Source organism: Onychostoma macrolepis, chromosome 01 (genome assembly GCF_012432095.1).
Source record: "Onychostoma macrolepis isolate SWU-2019 chromosome 01, ASM1243209v1, whole genome shotgun sequence".
Lineage (NCBI taxonomy): Eukaryota > Metazoa > Chordata > Actinopteri > Cypriniformes > Cyprinidae > Onychostoma > Onychostoma macrolepis.
In genome coordinates this window covers 12,631,876-12,647,022 of record NC_081155.1, presented here as the reverse complement: position 1 = coordinate 12,647,022, position 15,147 = coordinate 12,631,876, and the positions used below count along the sequence as shown (strand labels likewise).

Here is a 15,147-nt window from a genome sequence, read left to right as displayed (position 1 = left end):
ATTCTTATTCTGTATTATTACTGTTTTTAATATTTTTTCTAATAGTAAAGTCATCAGAAACGGTCTATTTGAGCAACTTCAACATATTAAACATATTTATTGCATTTATTTTACTTCAGCTAGTTGCCAGAGCAATATTTTTTTTTAATTTTTAAAGTTTAAATTTTTCAAGTGTAAGTTTTTCATCTAATATTTAGATTATATTACATTGGCTTTATTTCATTTAATGAAAACTGTTTTTTATTTTTTATTTTTATAGTTGTTGTATTAGTTAACAACAACAGAACTGAAGTAACACATAAAATGGAAATATAGGAACACGTAGCGACTAAAACATGTTAAACAAATCAATACTTATAAAAATCTAAATCTACATCTAAAACTAAAGATAAAAAATTAACACTTATATTTTAACTTAATTTCATGTAATTGCATAATATGTGGATACAATTTATATTAATCTACAAAAGTAATTTAAGCAGAAACCTGTAGGCCTAGATCAAAAGGTTTTGAAGATCATGAGAAATTCAGACAAATATGTCGGATTTTTGAAATACAGTATACACAATATTTTATATATCTCTTTATATATTTCCCTGCCTCTGCTGAATTATTTTTATCCCCGGTAGGGATAAAAACATCCCGCGATCTCGCTCCGAGGTCCCGATCTAACTCAAATGATTCGCGATACCTGTTTTGCACACTGTAAAAAAAAAAGAAAAAAAGTTGAGCCAACTTAAAAATTTAAGGCAACCAGCTTCAGCAGATTTTTGAGTTTGCTCAACGTATTTTTGTGGGAGATTCTCAAATTTTTGTTGTATAAACTTAAAACGACGAATTGAGAACGTTAAAACGTTAAATACAGTTCCCGTCGTATTAAAAACATTTCATGACATGACACCCATTATATGGTACTTGCCTAAAAAGATGGGTTTATGATGTGCATTATTAACAGATTACACTAACATTAGGTTACTAGGCTATAGCCTTACCCTTACCTTCCACCTATGGAGAGATAAAAAAAAGTTTTCAAAAGCATCCCCCCCTCTGCGTTTTTCACAAAACGCACATATATATACAGTATATTAGTGGTGTCAAAATTAGCGCGTTAACGCAGGCGATTAATTTTTTCAGTTTAACTCGTTAAAAATATTTAACTCAATTAACGCAGGGGCGGAGCTAGGGTTGGCCACCCCACTCACAACTGCTGTATCTGTCACACTGTAGCGTGCCCTGTATCATTTCATATCAAAGCACAAAATAAACTACGTGCATGCAACGTCATAGTCAGTTAAGTCATGATGTTACCAAAAAGGCCATTAAAGCTGCCTTAAAACTGTGCATGCACGTAATATAATTTATATGAGTCAAATTTAAATGGTTTTCAAAAGTGTCCTGGAGCGGAGACCAGCACTGTCTCACTCATCTAGCACACCCGATTCAACTCGTCAGCTCATTAATAGAGACTTTATGACCTGAAGTGTGTCAGAAATGGTAAAAAGAGTTGAGAGAAAATATGATGCGTGTCAGATCCATGTCACGTTCAGCTGCGTCAGCTCTTAATAACAGCCAAAATAACCTAATAACCAGCTGCTGTTATGTCTAGTAATCAAATGACAAAGAAAAAAAAAAAAAAAGAGGAAAAAGAACTTTTATAGCTTTAAGGATTCATCTATATTTAATTTAGTATTTAGTGTTTGACTTCAATTTCAATTTCTGTATATTTCTGCTGAAGGGCACAGGTAAATATGACATTTATTATAATGGGTTTGTGTGAAGATTATTTTAAGATCACTTAAATTAGAAGTTATTTTTTAAAAGTCTAATAAATATTGGTGGGGGGGGCAGTTTTATAGAGAAATCAGTATTAATTGGTATCAGTGATACTGGCCTTCAGTCATAAAAAAGTTGCCATTAAACACATATTTAAAAAATATACGTCTTTATGTTGTTTGTATATTAATTTGAAGATTGAATGTGAAATTATTGCAATATAAAAGTATATTTAAAAATTTTAATGTTAAGTGGGATTAATTGGGATTAATCGCGATTAATTTCAGAAAAAAATGTGCGATTATTTAGTAAATTTTAATGGATTGACAGCACTAATATATATATATATATATATATATATATATACACTGCCGCTTAAAAGTTTGGGATCAGTAAGATTTTTAATGTTTTTTAAAGAAGTTCCTTCTGCTCATCAAGGCTGTATCTATTTGATCAAAAATACAGAGTTATTTTGTGAAATATTATTGCAATTTAAAATAAGAGTGTTCTATTTTAATATACTTTAAAAATGTAATTTATTTCTGTGATGCAGCGCTGAATTTTCAGCATCATTACGCCAATCTTCAGTGTCACATGATCCTTCAGAAATCATGAAAATACACTGATTTATAATCAATGTTGTGCTGCTTCATATTTTTTTGGGGACCTGTGATATTTTTTTTAGGATTCTCTGATTAATAAAAAGTTAAAAAGAACAGTATTTATTTAAAAAAAGAAATTTTGTGTTACAATATACAATGTTATTCAAAAGTTTGCGGTCAGTACATTATTTCTTTCTTTTTTTTTTTAAAAGAAATGAATACTTTTATTCAGGAGGGATGTGTTAAATGAATAAAAAGTCATAGTAAAGACTTATATTGTTAGAAAAGATTTCTATTTTGAACAAATGCTGCTCTTTTTAACTTTGTATTCATCAAAGAATCAAAGAAAAAAGTATCACATGTTCCAAAAAACAATATGAAGCAGCACAACAGTTTCAACACTCATAATAAATCAGCGTATTAGAATGATTTCTGAAGGATCATGTGACACTGAAGACTGGAAGAATGATGCTGAAAATTCAGTGCTGCGTCACAGAAATAAATTACATTTTAAAGTATATTAAAATAGGAAACCAATATTAGAAATGTTTCTGTATTTTTGATCGAATAAATACAGCCTTGATGAGCAGAAGAGACTCCCTTAAAAAACATTAAAAATCTAACTGATCCCAAACGTTTGAGCGGCAGCAGTTCCTATCAGTACCTTGAAGAACTCAATCTAGAGGAGCACCCTAACTGTCTCTCTGTTTGTCTCAGGTCAATAAGACGTTTCAGGAGTTCGGTGTGCTCAGGGACCTTGGCGGCATGTGGGAAGAGATGAGACCCAAAATCTGGAACTTCATGGAGAACAGTGAGGAGATGGACCTCGTTCGGGTGCGTCACACACACACACACACACACACACACACACACACACACACACACACATCTGTCTGAACGCACATAACCTTCCTGAAACAAAAGACACTGTTCCTGTTAGTCACCTCCGAGCACATGACTGCTGCGAGAAGCTCCAATGATGAACTTCACACTGCCACCTTTTGGACAAAAGCCATACTGCATTTTAACCTCACTACTGAACTCACATGGCACACAACGTGTGGTGCTCTGCAGGATGCACACTTATTACTGGAGATCTTCATATCCTTGGAGAATTCTGAGGACCTGTTTGTAGCTGAACGAATGAAAAAGTGTGCTGCGTTAGGTGTTTTGTTGTCATAGGCACAAAATGCGTAATTTGCTGTCACTTTGCTATGTGCATGACTTTCATGCAAGGTCGTGCTGAAAAAATAAGTAAGCAAACAAGCAAGTAAATAAATAAATAAAAGTTACATTATTAAAACAAATATAAATTGGATACATTTTTATTAAAGTGTGATTATTTTAATTATTGATGCACTAATTTACAGTACAGTACAATAATGAAATGCGTTATAAAATATAATATTATAAATGTAATAAGACTTCATAGAAAAAGGCTTTATTTACCTTAAAAATATATTCCAAATATTTAAAATATCTTTATATTATTACCTTTTCACAGCATAAAGTATGTTTAAAAGTGTGTAATAAAAATGTTTTCAAATTACTAAATAATGTTAATATTTAGTTTTTGTTTACATTTACCGAGGCATTCATTTATAGTACCTTGAATAAATCAATAAAAATTCGATTAAAATAAATATGTAAATAAATAATACATCTAACAGTATAGTACAATAATAAGGGGAAAATGTAATCATTTAACTTAATATAAAATAAATATTTTCCAAATAATATTTTAGACATCTTTATGATATTTCTTTTCACAGTGTAAAGTATACATGTATAAATGTGTAAAAAAAAAAAAAAAAATTGTGTTAAAAATTATATCATAGTTTCATTTTGTGTTGTTTTTTGTTTACATTTATTAATGCACTAATTTTAAAAACTGGATTGAAATAAATGGATTAAAATTTGATTAAAATAAATAAATGATACACCTAATAGTAGAGTACAAAAATAAGTAGGAAAACCCCCCGAAATAATTTAACTTGATAGAAATTTTTTTTTAAATTCAAAAAAATATTTTAGACATCTTTATAAAAGTAATTTTATATAGTGCATAATAAAATGCACTAGTTTATAGTACCAGAAGCCATGTATCTTGTACGGCTACATTAGCTACATAATATTTCAGTAATTAATTGAATACTATTTCTCTTAAACAGACGCTCCTCCAGAACAACGCTAGTGCTCGCTTCTTTAATGCCAAGCTGAGCGGGACGGACTGGCGCGTGGAGGACGTGTCCAGCTTTCTGTCCAAGTCTTCAGAGGACACACGTCCCCATGGCTCAGCGTACACGTGGCGGGAAGTGTTCAACGAGACGGATCAGGCCATCCAGACCATCTCACGGTTCATGGAGGTACGCCTGTACACACTCGTCTTCATTACACAAACACAAAGATCAGATCTGACTGGCTTGTTCATTATAATCGACTTGACTGATAAAGTCAATGGTTATGTGGACATCTTATGATCGCTGCTAATCAATGAAATGGTTCTGAGAAAACTGAATCTGTGTTTTCAGTTCATGCCTTACTTTACTGGGTCAGTGTGTCGCTCTGTCAGATAAAGAAACACTTCTCAGTTCTCCACTGAATCACAGTAACAAATCAATTATGCTGCAAACCACCAAAGCAGGTCAAGCCAGTCCAAAGTTAGCCGAACTGACTGATTATTTCATTAAATAATCGTGTAAACTGGCCCTGATTATTTTTGATTGCCAGAATTGCATCATTCGGTCAACCTGAACCCGACTTCTTTCCGACAAACTGTTTATTTTCATTCTCCCCTGAAGTGTGTGAACTTGGATAAGCTGGAGCCGGTGGCTAATGAGGAGCGTTTGGTAAACAAGTCCATGCATCTACTGGATGACCGCAAGTTTTGGGCTGGTATAGTGTTTCCTGACATGCAGGCCAACACGTCTGACCTGCCGCCCAACGTCAACTACAAGATCCGCATGGACATCGATAACGTGGAGCGCACCAACAAGATCAAGGATGGGTAGGAAAAATGCATTTCTGATTATGGAGAAAATGAGCAGGATTTTATCTGAAGTCTCTGAGAGCTGATGGTTGTGTTTCGCTGTAGATACTGGGATCCCGGTCCTCGAGCGGACCCGTTTGAAGACCTGCGTTACATCTGGGGCGGCTTCTCCTACCTGCAGGACGTGATTGAACACGGGATCATACGAGCTCTGACCGGCAGCAAGGAGAAAACAGGAGTTTACATCCAGCAGATGCCTTATCCCTGCTACGTGGACGACATGTAAGAAACAGCATTCTTCAGCTTTTAAATTGAAATTGCTTCTAAACATTTCTCTATTATTTCCTCACAGACCCTAGTTTGAAAACCCCTCTAATGCATTTAAAGTCAGCTGACTACTAAGTTACCTCAAAAGGGACCAATCTGGTGTGCTATACATTTGATTTCAGTAGAGTTAGCATGTCGTCAAGCTAAGAATGTGAAATTATAATAAGCATAAAAGCACAAATAATGGGTATAATTGCCAATTATTAACTATACTGAGCTTATTTCAGTGCATTATGAGATTAAGAGATGCGCATGATGCTGCTTTTGCCCTAAACTGTATCTAAGCAGATATCTTTTGAAACAGATGTGCTCTTGCATATTTATCAGCACCGAATCAGCCAATGTTTATCTTCATGCTGAAGGTGTAACCCATCCTGTCTGCTCTGCCCTAGTTTCCTGCGGGTAATGAGCCGCTCCATGCCTCTGTTCATGACTCTGGCCTGGATGTACTCGGTGGCCATCATCATCAAGGGTGTGGTGTACGAGAAGGAAGCCCGGCTCAAGGAGACCATGAGGATTATGGGTCTGGATAATGGTATATTGTGGCTGAGCTGGTTCATCAGTAGTCTGATCCCACTGCTCATCAGCGCCGCCCTGCTGGTGCTCATCCTGAAGGTGCGTATTGTCAAAGACTGATATAAAAATATAACCCTAAGAACTATTTAACATTGTTTTGTTTGTCATGTTTTGCTCAGATGGGGAATCTGCTGCCGTACAGTGATCCTGGCGTAGTCTACTTGTTCCTGGCCTCGTTTGCGGTCGTGACCATCATGCAGTGTTTCTTGATCAGCACGCTCTTCTCCCGCGCTAACCTCGCCGCGGCCTGCGGGGGCATCATATACTTCACTCTCTACCTTCCCTATGTGCTGTGCGTGGCCTGGCAGGATTACATCGGCTTTGGAGCCAAAGTAGTAGTGGTGAGTGTAAATGTTATTCATAAATGGCATCTGCTTTGCCTTTTGCAATTACCCAGCACCATTGGTTTTCAATATTTTAGATGCTGCGGACACCCAGATATATTCATTCTCATGTGAGCCGTCTACATACACTGTAAAAAAAAAAAAGTTGAGCCAACTTAAAATTGAGGCAACCAGCTTTAGCAGATTTTTGAGTTTGCTCAGCTTATTTTTGTGGGAGATTCTCAAATTTTTGTTGTATAAACTTAAAACGACAAGTTGAGAAAACTATATAGTTTGTATAGTGTTATAAAGACCCAATTTATGCTGTATAAAAAATATTATGTAAGATGTTTAATTTACTGTAGATACTGTAGATGTATTATCTATTGATTTATTTATTTTAATATTTTTTGCTATTTATTTAAATTTTAATTATTATATTTTGCTATTTTAAACAAATGCATTTTTAATTAAATGTTTATTAATTAATTTATTATTATCAATTGTTTTGTATTTATTTTTGAACTAGATTTTTATATATTTATTTTATACTAATACTTATTTATTTATTGCGTATTTATTTTAATCTATTTATTTATTTAATTTATTATTTTTATTATTTTAATTACATTTATTTATTATTATCTATCATTGTTTTATTTTAATCTAATTTTTATTTAGTTATTTTAGTATTTATTTATTTACTTACTTTTTATTATAATTAACCATTTTATTAAAATTCTATACACATTTTATTTAGTTATTTTAATTAAATTGTTTTTAGTTTAGTTTTTATGCATTTATTGTTATCATCACATTTTTATTGATTAATTTATTTATTTATTTTTTACACCCCTGACCTTTGCTGTTTAGAGGTGTTTCCCATCAAGTATTGAACGCCTCTGTCTCTCTTTCCTCAGAGCCTCTTGTCTCCGGTGGCGTTCGGCTTCGGCTGTGAGTACTTTGCTCTGTTCGAGGAGCAGGGTGTGGGCATCCAGTGGAGTAACCTGCTCTCCAGCCCCATGGAGGAGGACAGCTACAGTCTCACCACGTCCATCTCGCTCATGCTCTTCGATTCGGTGCTCTACGCCCTCATGACCTGGTACATTGAAGCTGTGTTTCCAGGTACGTGGCTTTTTGAAGAGATGTACTTTCAAGACATTGACAGCTTTGGGAAGTTTCTCATGCTCTAACAACGTCACTCCGACAGGTCAATACGGTATCCCACGACCCTGGTACTTCCCCTTCACCAAGTCATACTGGTGTGGAGAGAAATGTGGTGGGATTACATCAGCACCGACCAACAAGAAAGAAAATGCTGAAGGTAGAGAAATGAAACCAAAAATCTAACCAAAATCTAATATTTATATATATATATATATATATATATATATATATATATATATATATATATATATATATATATATATATATATATATATATATATATATATATATAGCTTAATTTCCCAGAATGCTCTAATATACACTAAAGTTTTCAGGATGGAGCCAAATAAAAATGGTTGACATGAAAAATCTAAATATTGCATGTAAAGACTCAGTTTGATCTGTTTTCTAGCTGTATGCATTGAAGAAGAACCAGCTCACCTGGATCCAGGTGTTTACATCGAGAACCTGATGAAGGTTTACAGCAACGGCAAACTAGCGGTGGACGGTTTGACTCTGGGTTTTTATGAGGGTCAGATCACCTCCTTCCTGGGTCACAATGGTGCTGGGAAAACCACAACCATGTACGACAACTCAGATCCTCAGATCCTTTTATATCTGATGTTAATAAAGTGATCATGTGAATAAGATAAGCTCAATATTTCTTGCTTTCTTAGGTCTATCCTCACTGGCCTGTTTCCACCCACCTCGGGCACCGCTTACATCCAGGGCAAAGACATCCGCACTGATCTGAACACTATACGCCAAAACCTGGGCGTCTGTCCACAGCATAACGTCCTATTTAGCATGTATGTTACACCAATAACAGATTTTAGGAGCTCAGTTTTTTTTGTGTATATGACATAAATAATTGCAGCTCTACATATGGATCGTGTTCTCGTTCGTGTGTTTCAGGCTCACCGTGGAGGAGCACATCTGGTTTTATGCACGTCTGAAGGGATTGCATGAGGAGAAGGTGAAGTCGGAGATGGAGCAGATCGTGATGGACCTCGGCTTGCCTCATAAACGCAAATCTCGCACCAACCAGCTCTCAGGTACGGAAAGCACATTGTGTAACAGCAGAGATTTTGCTGTACCATTTATAATTAATTTTTATGCTCACTAAGGCTGCATTTATTTGATAAAAAATACTGTAAAAATTGTGAAATATTATTACAATTTCAAATAACTGTTTTCTATTTGAATATATTTTAAAATCAAATTTATTCCTGTGATCAAAGCTGAATTTTCTGCGTCTCCAGTCTTCAGTGTCACATGATCCTTCAGAAATCATTGTAATATACTGATTTACTGCTTAAGAAGCATTTATTATTAATATCAGTGTTGAAAACAGTTGTGCTTCTTCATATTTTTGTGAAAACAGTGATACATTTTTTTCCTCCCGGATTCTTTGATAAATATAAAAATTGCATTTATTTGAAACAAATCTTTTGTAACATTGTCTTACATGTCTTTACTGTCACTTTTGATCAAATTAATGCATCCTTCAAATTTTTGCACAGCAGTGTATGATCCATTTTTTGTTGAATTTCCAGCTAAAATAACTGTATTGTGGTATAAAAGTACTCATATACTGGGACTAGGATGAAACAGTTACAGAACTAACTGTTACGGTATTTATAGGAGGAATGCAGAGGAAGTTATCAGTAGCGCTGGCATTTGTTGGAGGGTCAAAGGTCGTGATCCTGGATGAGCCCACAGCTGGAGTCGATCCTTACGCTCGCCGGGGCATCTGGGACCTGCTGCTCAAGTATCGCCAAGGTAGGCAGATTCTATTTTAGTGAGCACCATCGTTTTGATCTTGTTAAAAACGTCTATTAAGTCGTGTGGTTTTACCTTCAGGACGCACGATCATCTTGTCCACCCACCACATGGACGAAGCCGATATCCTGGGGGATCGCATTGCCATCATCTCCCACGGGAAGCTGTGCTGTGTGGGCTCCTCTCTGTTCCTCAAGACCCAGCTGGGAACGGGATACTACCTGACGCTGGTGAAGAAGGACTTCGATCTCTCGGCCAGCTCCTGCCGCACCTCCAGCAGCACCGTCTCCTACTCCAAAGCAAGCCTCAAGAAGGTGCGAACGCTTAATATGTAGTTTGGCTATAAGGGAATCTCCATATTTATATTACTGACCCAATCTAAAGTTTTCTTGGTGCCATATTTTTGTGATTTTCATTGTCTCTGCAGGAGGACAGTGTATCTGAGAGCAGCTCTGATGCTGGACTGGGCAGCGACCATGAAAGTGAAACCACCACCATAGGTATATAGCAGGGTTATTATCGTTAACTAAAACTACTCTAATTACTAAAACTAAAAATGGAATTAATATAAATGAAAACTAAATATTACATAGACAAAAAATATAAATCTTACCTAGAAATAAAAATAATTTTAACTAAATATTAATATTTTATAAAAATACCAAAAAACTAATAAAAATGACAAAAAAAAAATACTGGAAATTAATCTAAAATTAAATTAAAAACTAAAAATATAAATCTAATTAAAAATATTATTAAAAATTAAAATACTAAAATAACACTGATATATAGAGTTAATACATTTTAAAGTGATAGTTTACCCTAAAATGAAGTTCTGGCATTATTTACTCACCCTCATGTTGTTCAAAACCCATTTGTTTTGGAGCAAAGCTCTAGTCATACACGCATTTTGAATGTTTTCTCAACTCTTTCTGTATTCCAGACATCTCCTTGATCTCCAATGTGATTTTCAAGCACGTTCCTACAGCCAGACTGGTTGAAGATCTCGGTCACGAGATCACTTATGTTCTGCCTTACGAGTCGGCCAAAGACGGAGCGTTTGTGGAGCTCTTCCATGAGATCGACGACCGGCTCACTGACCTCGGCATTTCGAGTTACGGCATCTCTGACACAACCCTGGAGGAGGTAACGAATCATTGAAAACCCTTCAAATCTCTTTGTTTCATTCAGTTCATTTCATGCAAGAATGTGAATATAATTGGTTTGTGTTTAATTGTTTTGAGCAGATTTTCCTCAAAGTGGCAGAGGACAACGGTGTTGATGCTGAGATGTCAGGTAAAACCGAACACATTTTACTTTCACGGTTGTCAGTGCTTCATGTAAACATTTAGCAATAGTGTCTCTGGAAACAAATGAGTCACTATGTTTCTCCCGTTTTGTCGTGGATCAGATGGGATCATACCTGCACGCAGGAACCGCAGACACGCTTTTGGTGACCATCAGAGCTGCCTGAAGCCTTTCACTGAAGACGACTTTGATTTCAATGACTCAGAAGGTGATCCAGGTAGTTACTTTACCCATCCTTCATCCATCCCACTTACTCTAAATATATTTTGAAATCTGAACCATCATCTCATGTGTTGAAGTTTGATGTATGTGGTCTAGAGCATGGCCAGTATTTTCATTTATATATATATATATATTTTTTTTTTTTTCTTTCATTTTAATCAGTGTTGCTTTACACTATTGTTGTGTTTACATTTTTTATTTTTTTGCATTCATTTTTAGTTTTATAGTTAATTTTACTTTTATAGTTACTTTTATATTTTTTAATTAAATTTTAGTTAATGTTTTAGTAATTTTGTTGTTTGTTTTTGTTGCTCTTATTATTATAATTTTTTTTTTTATTAGTATTTTTAGTGAAATTGTAACTAAATTTAGAAATATTGCCTTGGCAAATAACTAAAAAATAAATTTTATATTTAATTTTATTGCAGTTAATGTTTATTTTATTTCAATTAGTGTACTTTAAAAAATAACAATAATGATTTGAATGCACTTTTTAAAATAATTTTTTATTTTTATTATTTAATTTCTGTGATTCACTTCAAACTGTCTGTTTTAGTTAATCAGTTTGAAACTGATTCAGTGATTCATTTGTTCATTCATTTTATTGCTATCGATTCTTATTTTGGTGCATGTGATTTCATATGACTAAAAATATATTATTATTCCTTTTGCTTATTTACTGGAAGATGTGGCATTAGGTAAGCATTATTCTTATTAAACTGTTTTTGGGTTGATGTGCACCTGCAGAATCTCGTGAGACGGACTGGTTGGGTGGTGCTGATGGTAAAGGTTCGTACCAGGTGAAGGGCTGGAGTCTGAAGAGACAGCAGTTTATAGCTTTGCTCTGGAAGCGCTTCCTGTATGCCCGACGTTCCCGGAAAGGTTTCTTTGCTCAGGTATGGTCTTCATACAATATTTAACAGAGCATTTCTGTATTGTCTGTTTGCAGTTCCTTATATGCAATATACTTAAAAACGCATATTTCCAGATTGTGCTTCCCGCTGTGTTCGTGTGCATTGCTCTGGTCTTCAGCCTCATTGTCCCTCCCTTCGGAAAGTATCCCAGTCTCGCTCTGGAGCCCAGCATGTATGAGGAGCAGTTCTCGTTCATCAGGTACACGCTACTGTCCAAACAGTTGTGCCTGCGCTTTAATTCCCATGATTCTTTGAGAGTCTAACTACAGCAGTTTCTGTTTCTGACTACAGCAATGATGCACCAGAGGACAGACACACAAACAAGTTACTTGAAGCTCTGATGGACAATCCCGCTTACAATGAAAAATGCACAGACGAGCAAAACACTGCGTAAGTATTCAAATTTTTTTCCAATTTTGCTTTGTTGTGAATTAAAAATATTAGTGAATACATTTGCATCTAGAAGATTCTTATATTTAATTGAGTCTTTATTTTAATTGACATTCAACTATGAAAATTCCTGTAATTAAAATCCCAGCCCTTTATTTCAGTTATTTAGTTATTATCAGACATATTGATTTCTCTATTTATTGATTTTTCAACATTTATCAATTATCAGAGATTATCTATATAGATTTGTATGGAAGCTGGTTTCTGCCACTGAATAATTTGTTTTTTTAAAAAAAAGGTCATTGCAACTCGCAATTATGACTTTTTTCCCTCCGAATTTCAAGAAATAAACCAGTAATTGTGTCAAGAAGTCAGTACTGTGATATAAAGTCACAATTCTGATTTTAAAAAAAGTCAGGATTGCGAGTTTGTGTGCAGTTGTGAATATAAAGTCAGAACTGTGAGATATACACAATTTTTAAAATATCAATATTGGACTTTAAAATTCGCAACTGCGTTTATTTCTCACAATTCTGAGAAAATAAGTCAGCATTGCGAGAAAAAAAATTAGAATTGCAAGATATAAACTATCGCAAATGTGAGTTTATATCCCACAATTCTGACTTTATAACTCACAATTGCGAGTTTATATCATTCAATTGTGAGAAAAAAATCTGAATTGTGAGATGTAAACTCGAAATTGAAAGAGAAAAGTCAGAATTGTGAGATAAAAAGTCACAGCTGCCTTTTTTATTTGTTATTCAGTGGCAGAAACAGGCTTCCATAGATTTGAGTATCTAATAAGTAAAAAAAAATAAAATGTGGGGAATTAAATGTGTTTTTTTTTTTTGTGAAAAGTAGCAAATCATGTCTGATTAAAGATGGAGAGTGGATGGTTCCAGAGGTTCCCGAGACCGTTCAGGACATGTTCGTAAAAGGGAACTGGAGTATGGAAAACCCATCGCCTCTGTGTGAATGCAGCTGTGAAGGAAGGAAAAAGATGCTTCCCGAGTGTCCGCCAGGAGCAGGGGGTCTGCCACCGCCTCAGGTAGACATATTCACCAAATACTGTGCTTCTTCAATAGCAATAGTGCTTTATTATGTTTCAATGACAGTACAACCATCTCTTCTGATTACCCTTAGATCAAAGTCACCACTGATGAAACCTTGCAGAATCTGACAGGCAGAAACATTTCAGACTACTTGGTGAAAACATATGCACAGATTATTGGGAAAAGGTGAGTTAAGCCAATTCAGAAATAAAGGCTTAATGCTTAATGTTTCTGGTTTTTATTCTCATGACAGTGCTTTAACTCTGTGTTGTGCTGTTTTGTCTGTTCAGCTTGAAGAATAAGCTCTGGGTCAACGAATTCAGGTAAACTTGATCAGTTCAGATCTATTATGATGGGAAAAGTAATAATAATCCAGTGGAAGATTTGGGCCTCAAATCTGTTTCTCATTGGCTGTTTTGCAGGTATGGTGGATTCTCATTGGGTGCTAGAAGCTCTCAGGCCCTCCCCCCTAGTGATGATATCACCGATGCCATCTCTCACATTCGTAACCGCTTCAGTCTTCAAGCGGTATGTCACCTGCGTTACGTTTATGGCTGATGTTTAAACACCAGCTAGGGCTCATAAACCTGAAAGCAGTTTTTGCCCAATGTTTGAGATTTACCTGCCTTCAACCTATTTTTATTGCGCAACCCACAGGGAACCGCAGCCGACCGCTTTCTGGGAAGCCTGTCGACTTTCATCCGAGGTCTCGATACCAAGAACAATGTGAAGGTGAGTACTGACTGGATGTATTTGTCTGACCTTAGATGTCATGTTTGTCATAGTCATGATGAAAGCTTGCACTCTTTTTGTAAGTTGTAAAATAAAGACTTCACAAGACTTAGAAGTGCTTGATTATGTAAATGTGTCTTGGTGCGATTAATCTGTCAATAGATTTCCTGGCAGAGTGTTAACACATTGTTAACAGTGTCAACACTATTTATAAACAGCTTTAAGATACTGTCCAGTAAAAAATCAGCTAAACTTAAGATGCCATTATATAAATTGTTTTTGTGAGGTATTTATGTCCTTGTTTTAATATTACTGATATTTAAATAGTACTATATAAAGAACTACAAGTACATAAATAATTTGATAATAAAATAAAATAATTTATAATATATATGTATAATATTTAAGATTATTATATCATAATATTATAATATTTAATTATATATTAAATATTTGTATATATTTTTTAATTATATATATATATATATATATATATATATATATATATATATATATGTATGTATGTATACAATTGTTATTGTAAGTTGCATATGCACTAAACTACAAGTACATAAATAATACAATGTCAAAAATACATAAAAACTGCATGTGTAAAAATGCAAAAAGAAAATACATGTATTCACAGGTCTTAATGTATTTTATATGAAAGCATCTAAGAGGTGGAGGCTGTTAGACACACAATGCAATGTTGTCAGTTGAGGCCAAAGTTAATAGAGTGACGTGATTGTGTCCTATTGCAGATCTGGTTCAATAATAAGGGCTGGCACAGTATCGGAGGGTTCCTAAATGTCATGAACAATGCCATCCTGCGTGCTAATCTGCCCCCTGGCCTGGATCGCTCCAAATTCGGCATCAAAGCATTCAACCATCCGCTTAACCTCACCAAAGAGCAGCTCTCACAGGTGGCGCTGTAAGTAACCAAGAGCACAGTTCACACTCCACTCCATTTACACACACAGTCTTGTTATC

General features: G+C 34.9%; 1 protein-coding gene across 3 annotated transcripts in view; it reads left to right on the top strand.

Moving 5' to 3' along the window:
• abca1a (ATP-binding cassette, sub-family A (ABC1), member 1A) overlaps positions 1 to 15,147 on the top strand; it is a 37,769-nt gene that overhangs the window by 14,581 nt on the left and 8,041 nt on the right. Inside the window, exons 11-36 of one of the 3 annotated variants that reach the window (XM_058784776.1) lie at positions 3,093 to 3,209; positions 4,547 to 4,741; positions 5,177 to 5,382; positions 5,470 to 5,646; positions 6,084 to 6,306; positions 6,387 to 6,608; positions 7,511 to 7,715; positions 7,801 to 7,914; positions 8,170 to 8,341; positions 8,435 to 8,566; positions 8,673 to 8,812; positions 9,402 to 9,539; positions 9,621 to 9,853; positions 9,967 to 10,039; positions 10,483 to 10,685; positions 10,787 to 10,835; positions 10,951 to 11,055; positions 11,817 to 11,965; positions 12,058 to 12,182; positions 12,275 to 12,373; positions 13,232 to 13,421; positions 13,517 to 13,611; positions 13,716 to 13,748; positions 13,848 to 13,953; positions 14,083 to 14,157; positions 14,919 to 15,088. In XM_058784776.1, coding sequence (XP_058640759.1) covers positions 3,093 to 3,209; positions 4,547 to 4,741; positions 5,177 to 5,382; positions 5,470 to 5,646; positions 6,084 to 6,306; positions 6,387 to 6,608; positions 7,511 to 7,715; positions 7,801 to 7,914; positions 8,170 to 8,341; positions 8,435 to 8,566; positions 8,673 to 8,812; positions 9,402 to 9,539; positions 9,621 to 9,853; positions 9,967 to 10,039; positions 10,483 to 10,685; positions 10,787 to 10,835; positions 10,951 to 11,055; positions 11,817 to 11,965; positions 12,058 to 12,182; positions 12,275 to 12,373; positions 13,232 to 13,421; positions 13,517 to 13,611; positions 13,716 to 13,748; positions 13,848 to 13,953; positions 14,083 to 14,157; positions 14,919 to 15,088 — 3,746 coding nt within the window. Of the gene's footprint in view, positions 1 to 3,092; positions 3,210 to 4,546; positions 4,742 to 5,176; positions 5,383 to 5,469; positions 5,647 to 6,083; positions 6,307 to 6,386; positions 6,609 to 7,510; positions 7,716 to 7,800; positions 7,915 to 8,169; positions 8,342 to 8,434; positions 8,567 to 8,672; positions 8,813 to 9,401; positions 9,540 to 9,620; positions 9,854 to 9,966; positions 10,040 to 10,482; positions 10,686 to 10,786; positions 10,836 to 10,950; positions 11,065 to 11,816; positions 11,966 to 12,057; positions 12,183 to 12,274; positions 12,374 to 13,231; positions 13,422 to 13,516; positions 13,612 to 13,715; positions 13,749 to 13,847; positions 13,954 to 14,082; positions 14,158 to 14,918; positions 15,089 to 15,147 lie in introns of all 3 variants that reach the window. The other 2 variants (XM_058784696.1, XM_058784614.1) reach the window with 2 other exon arrangements.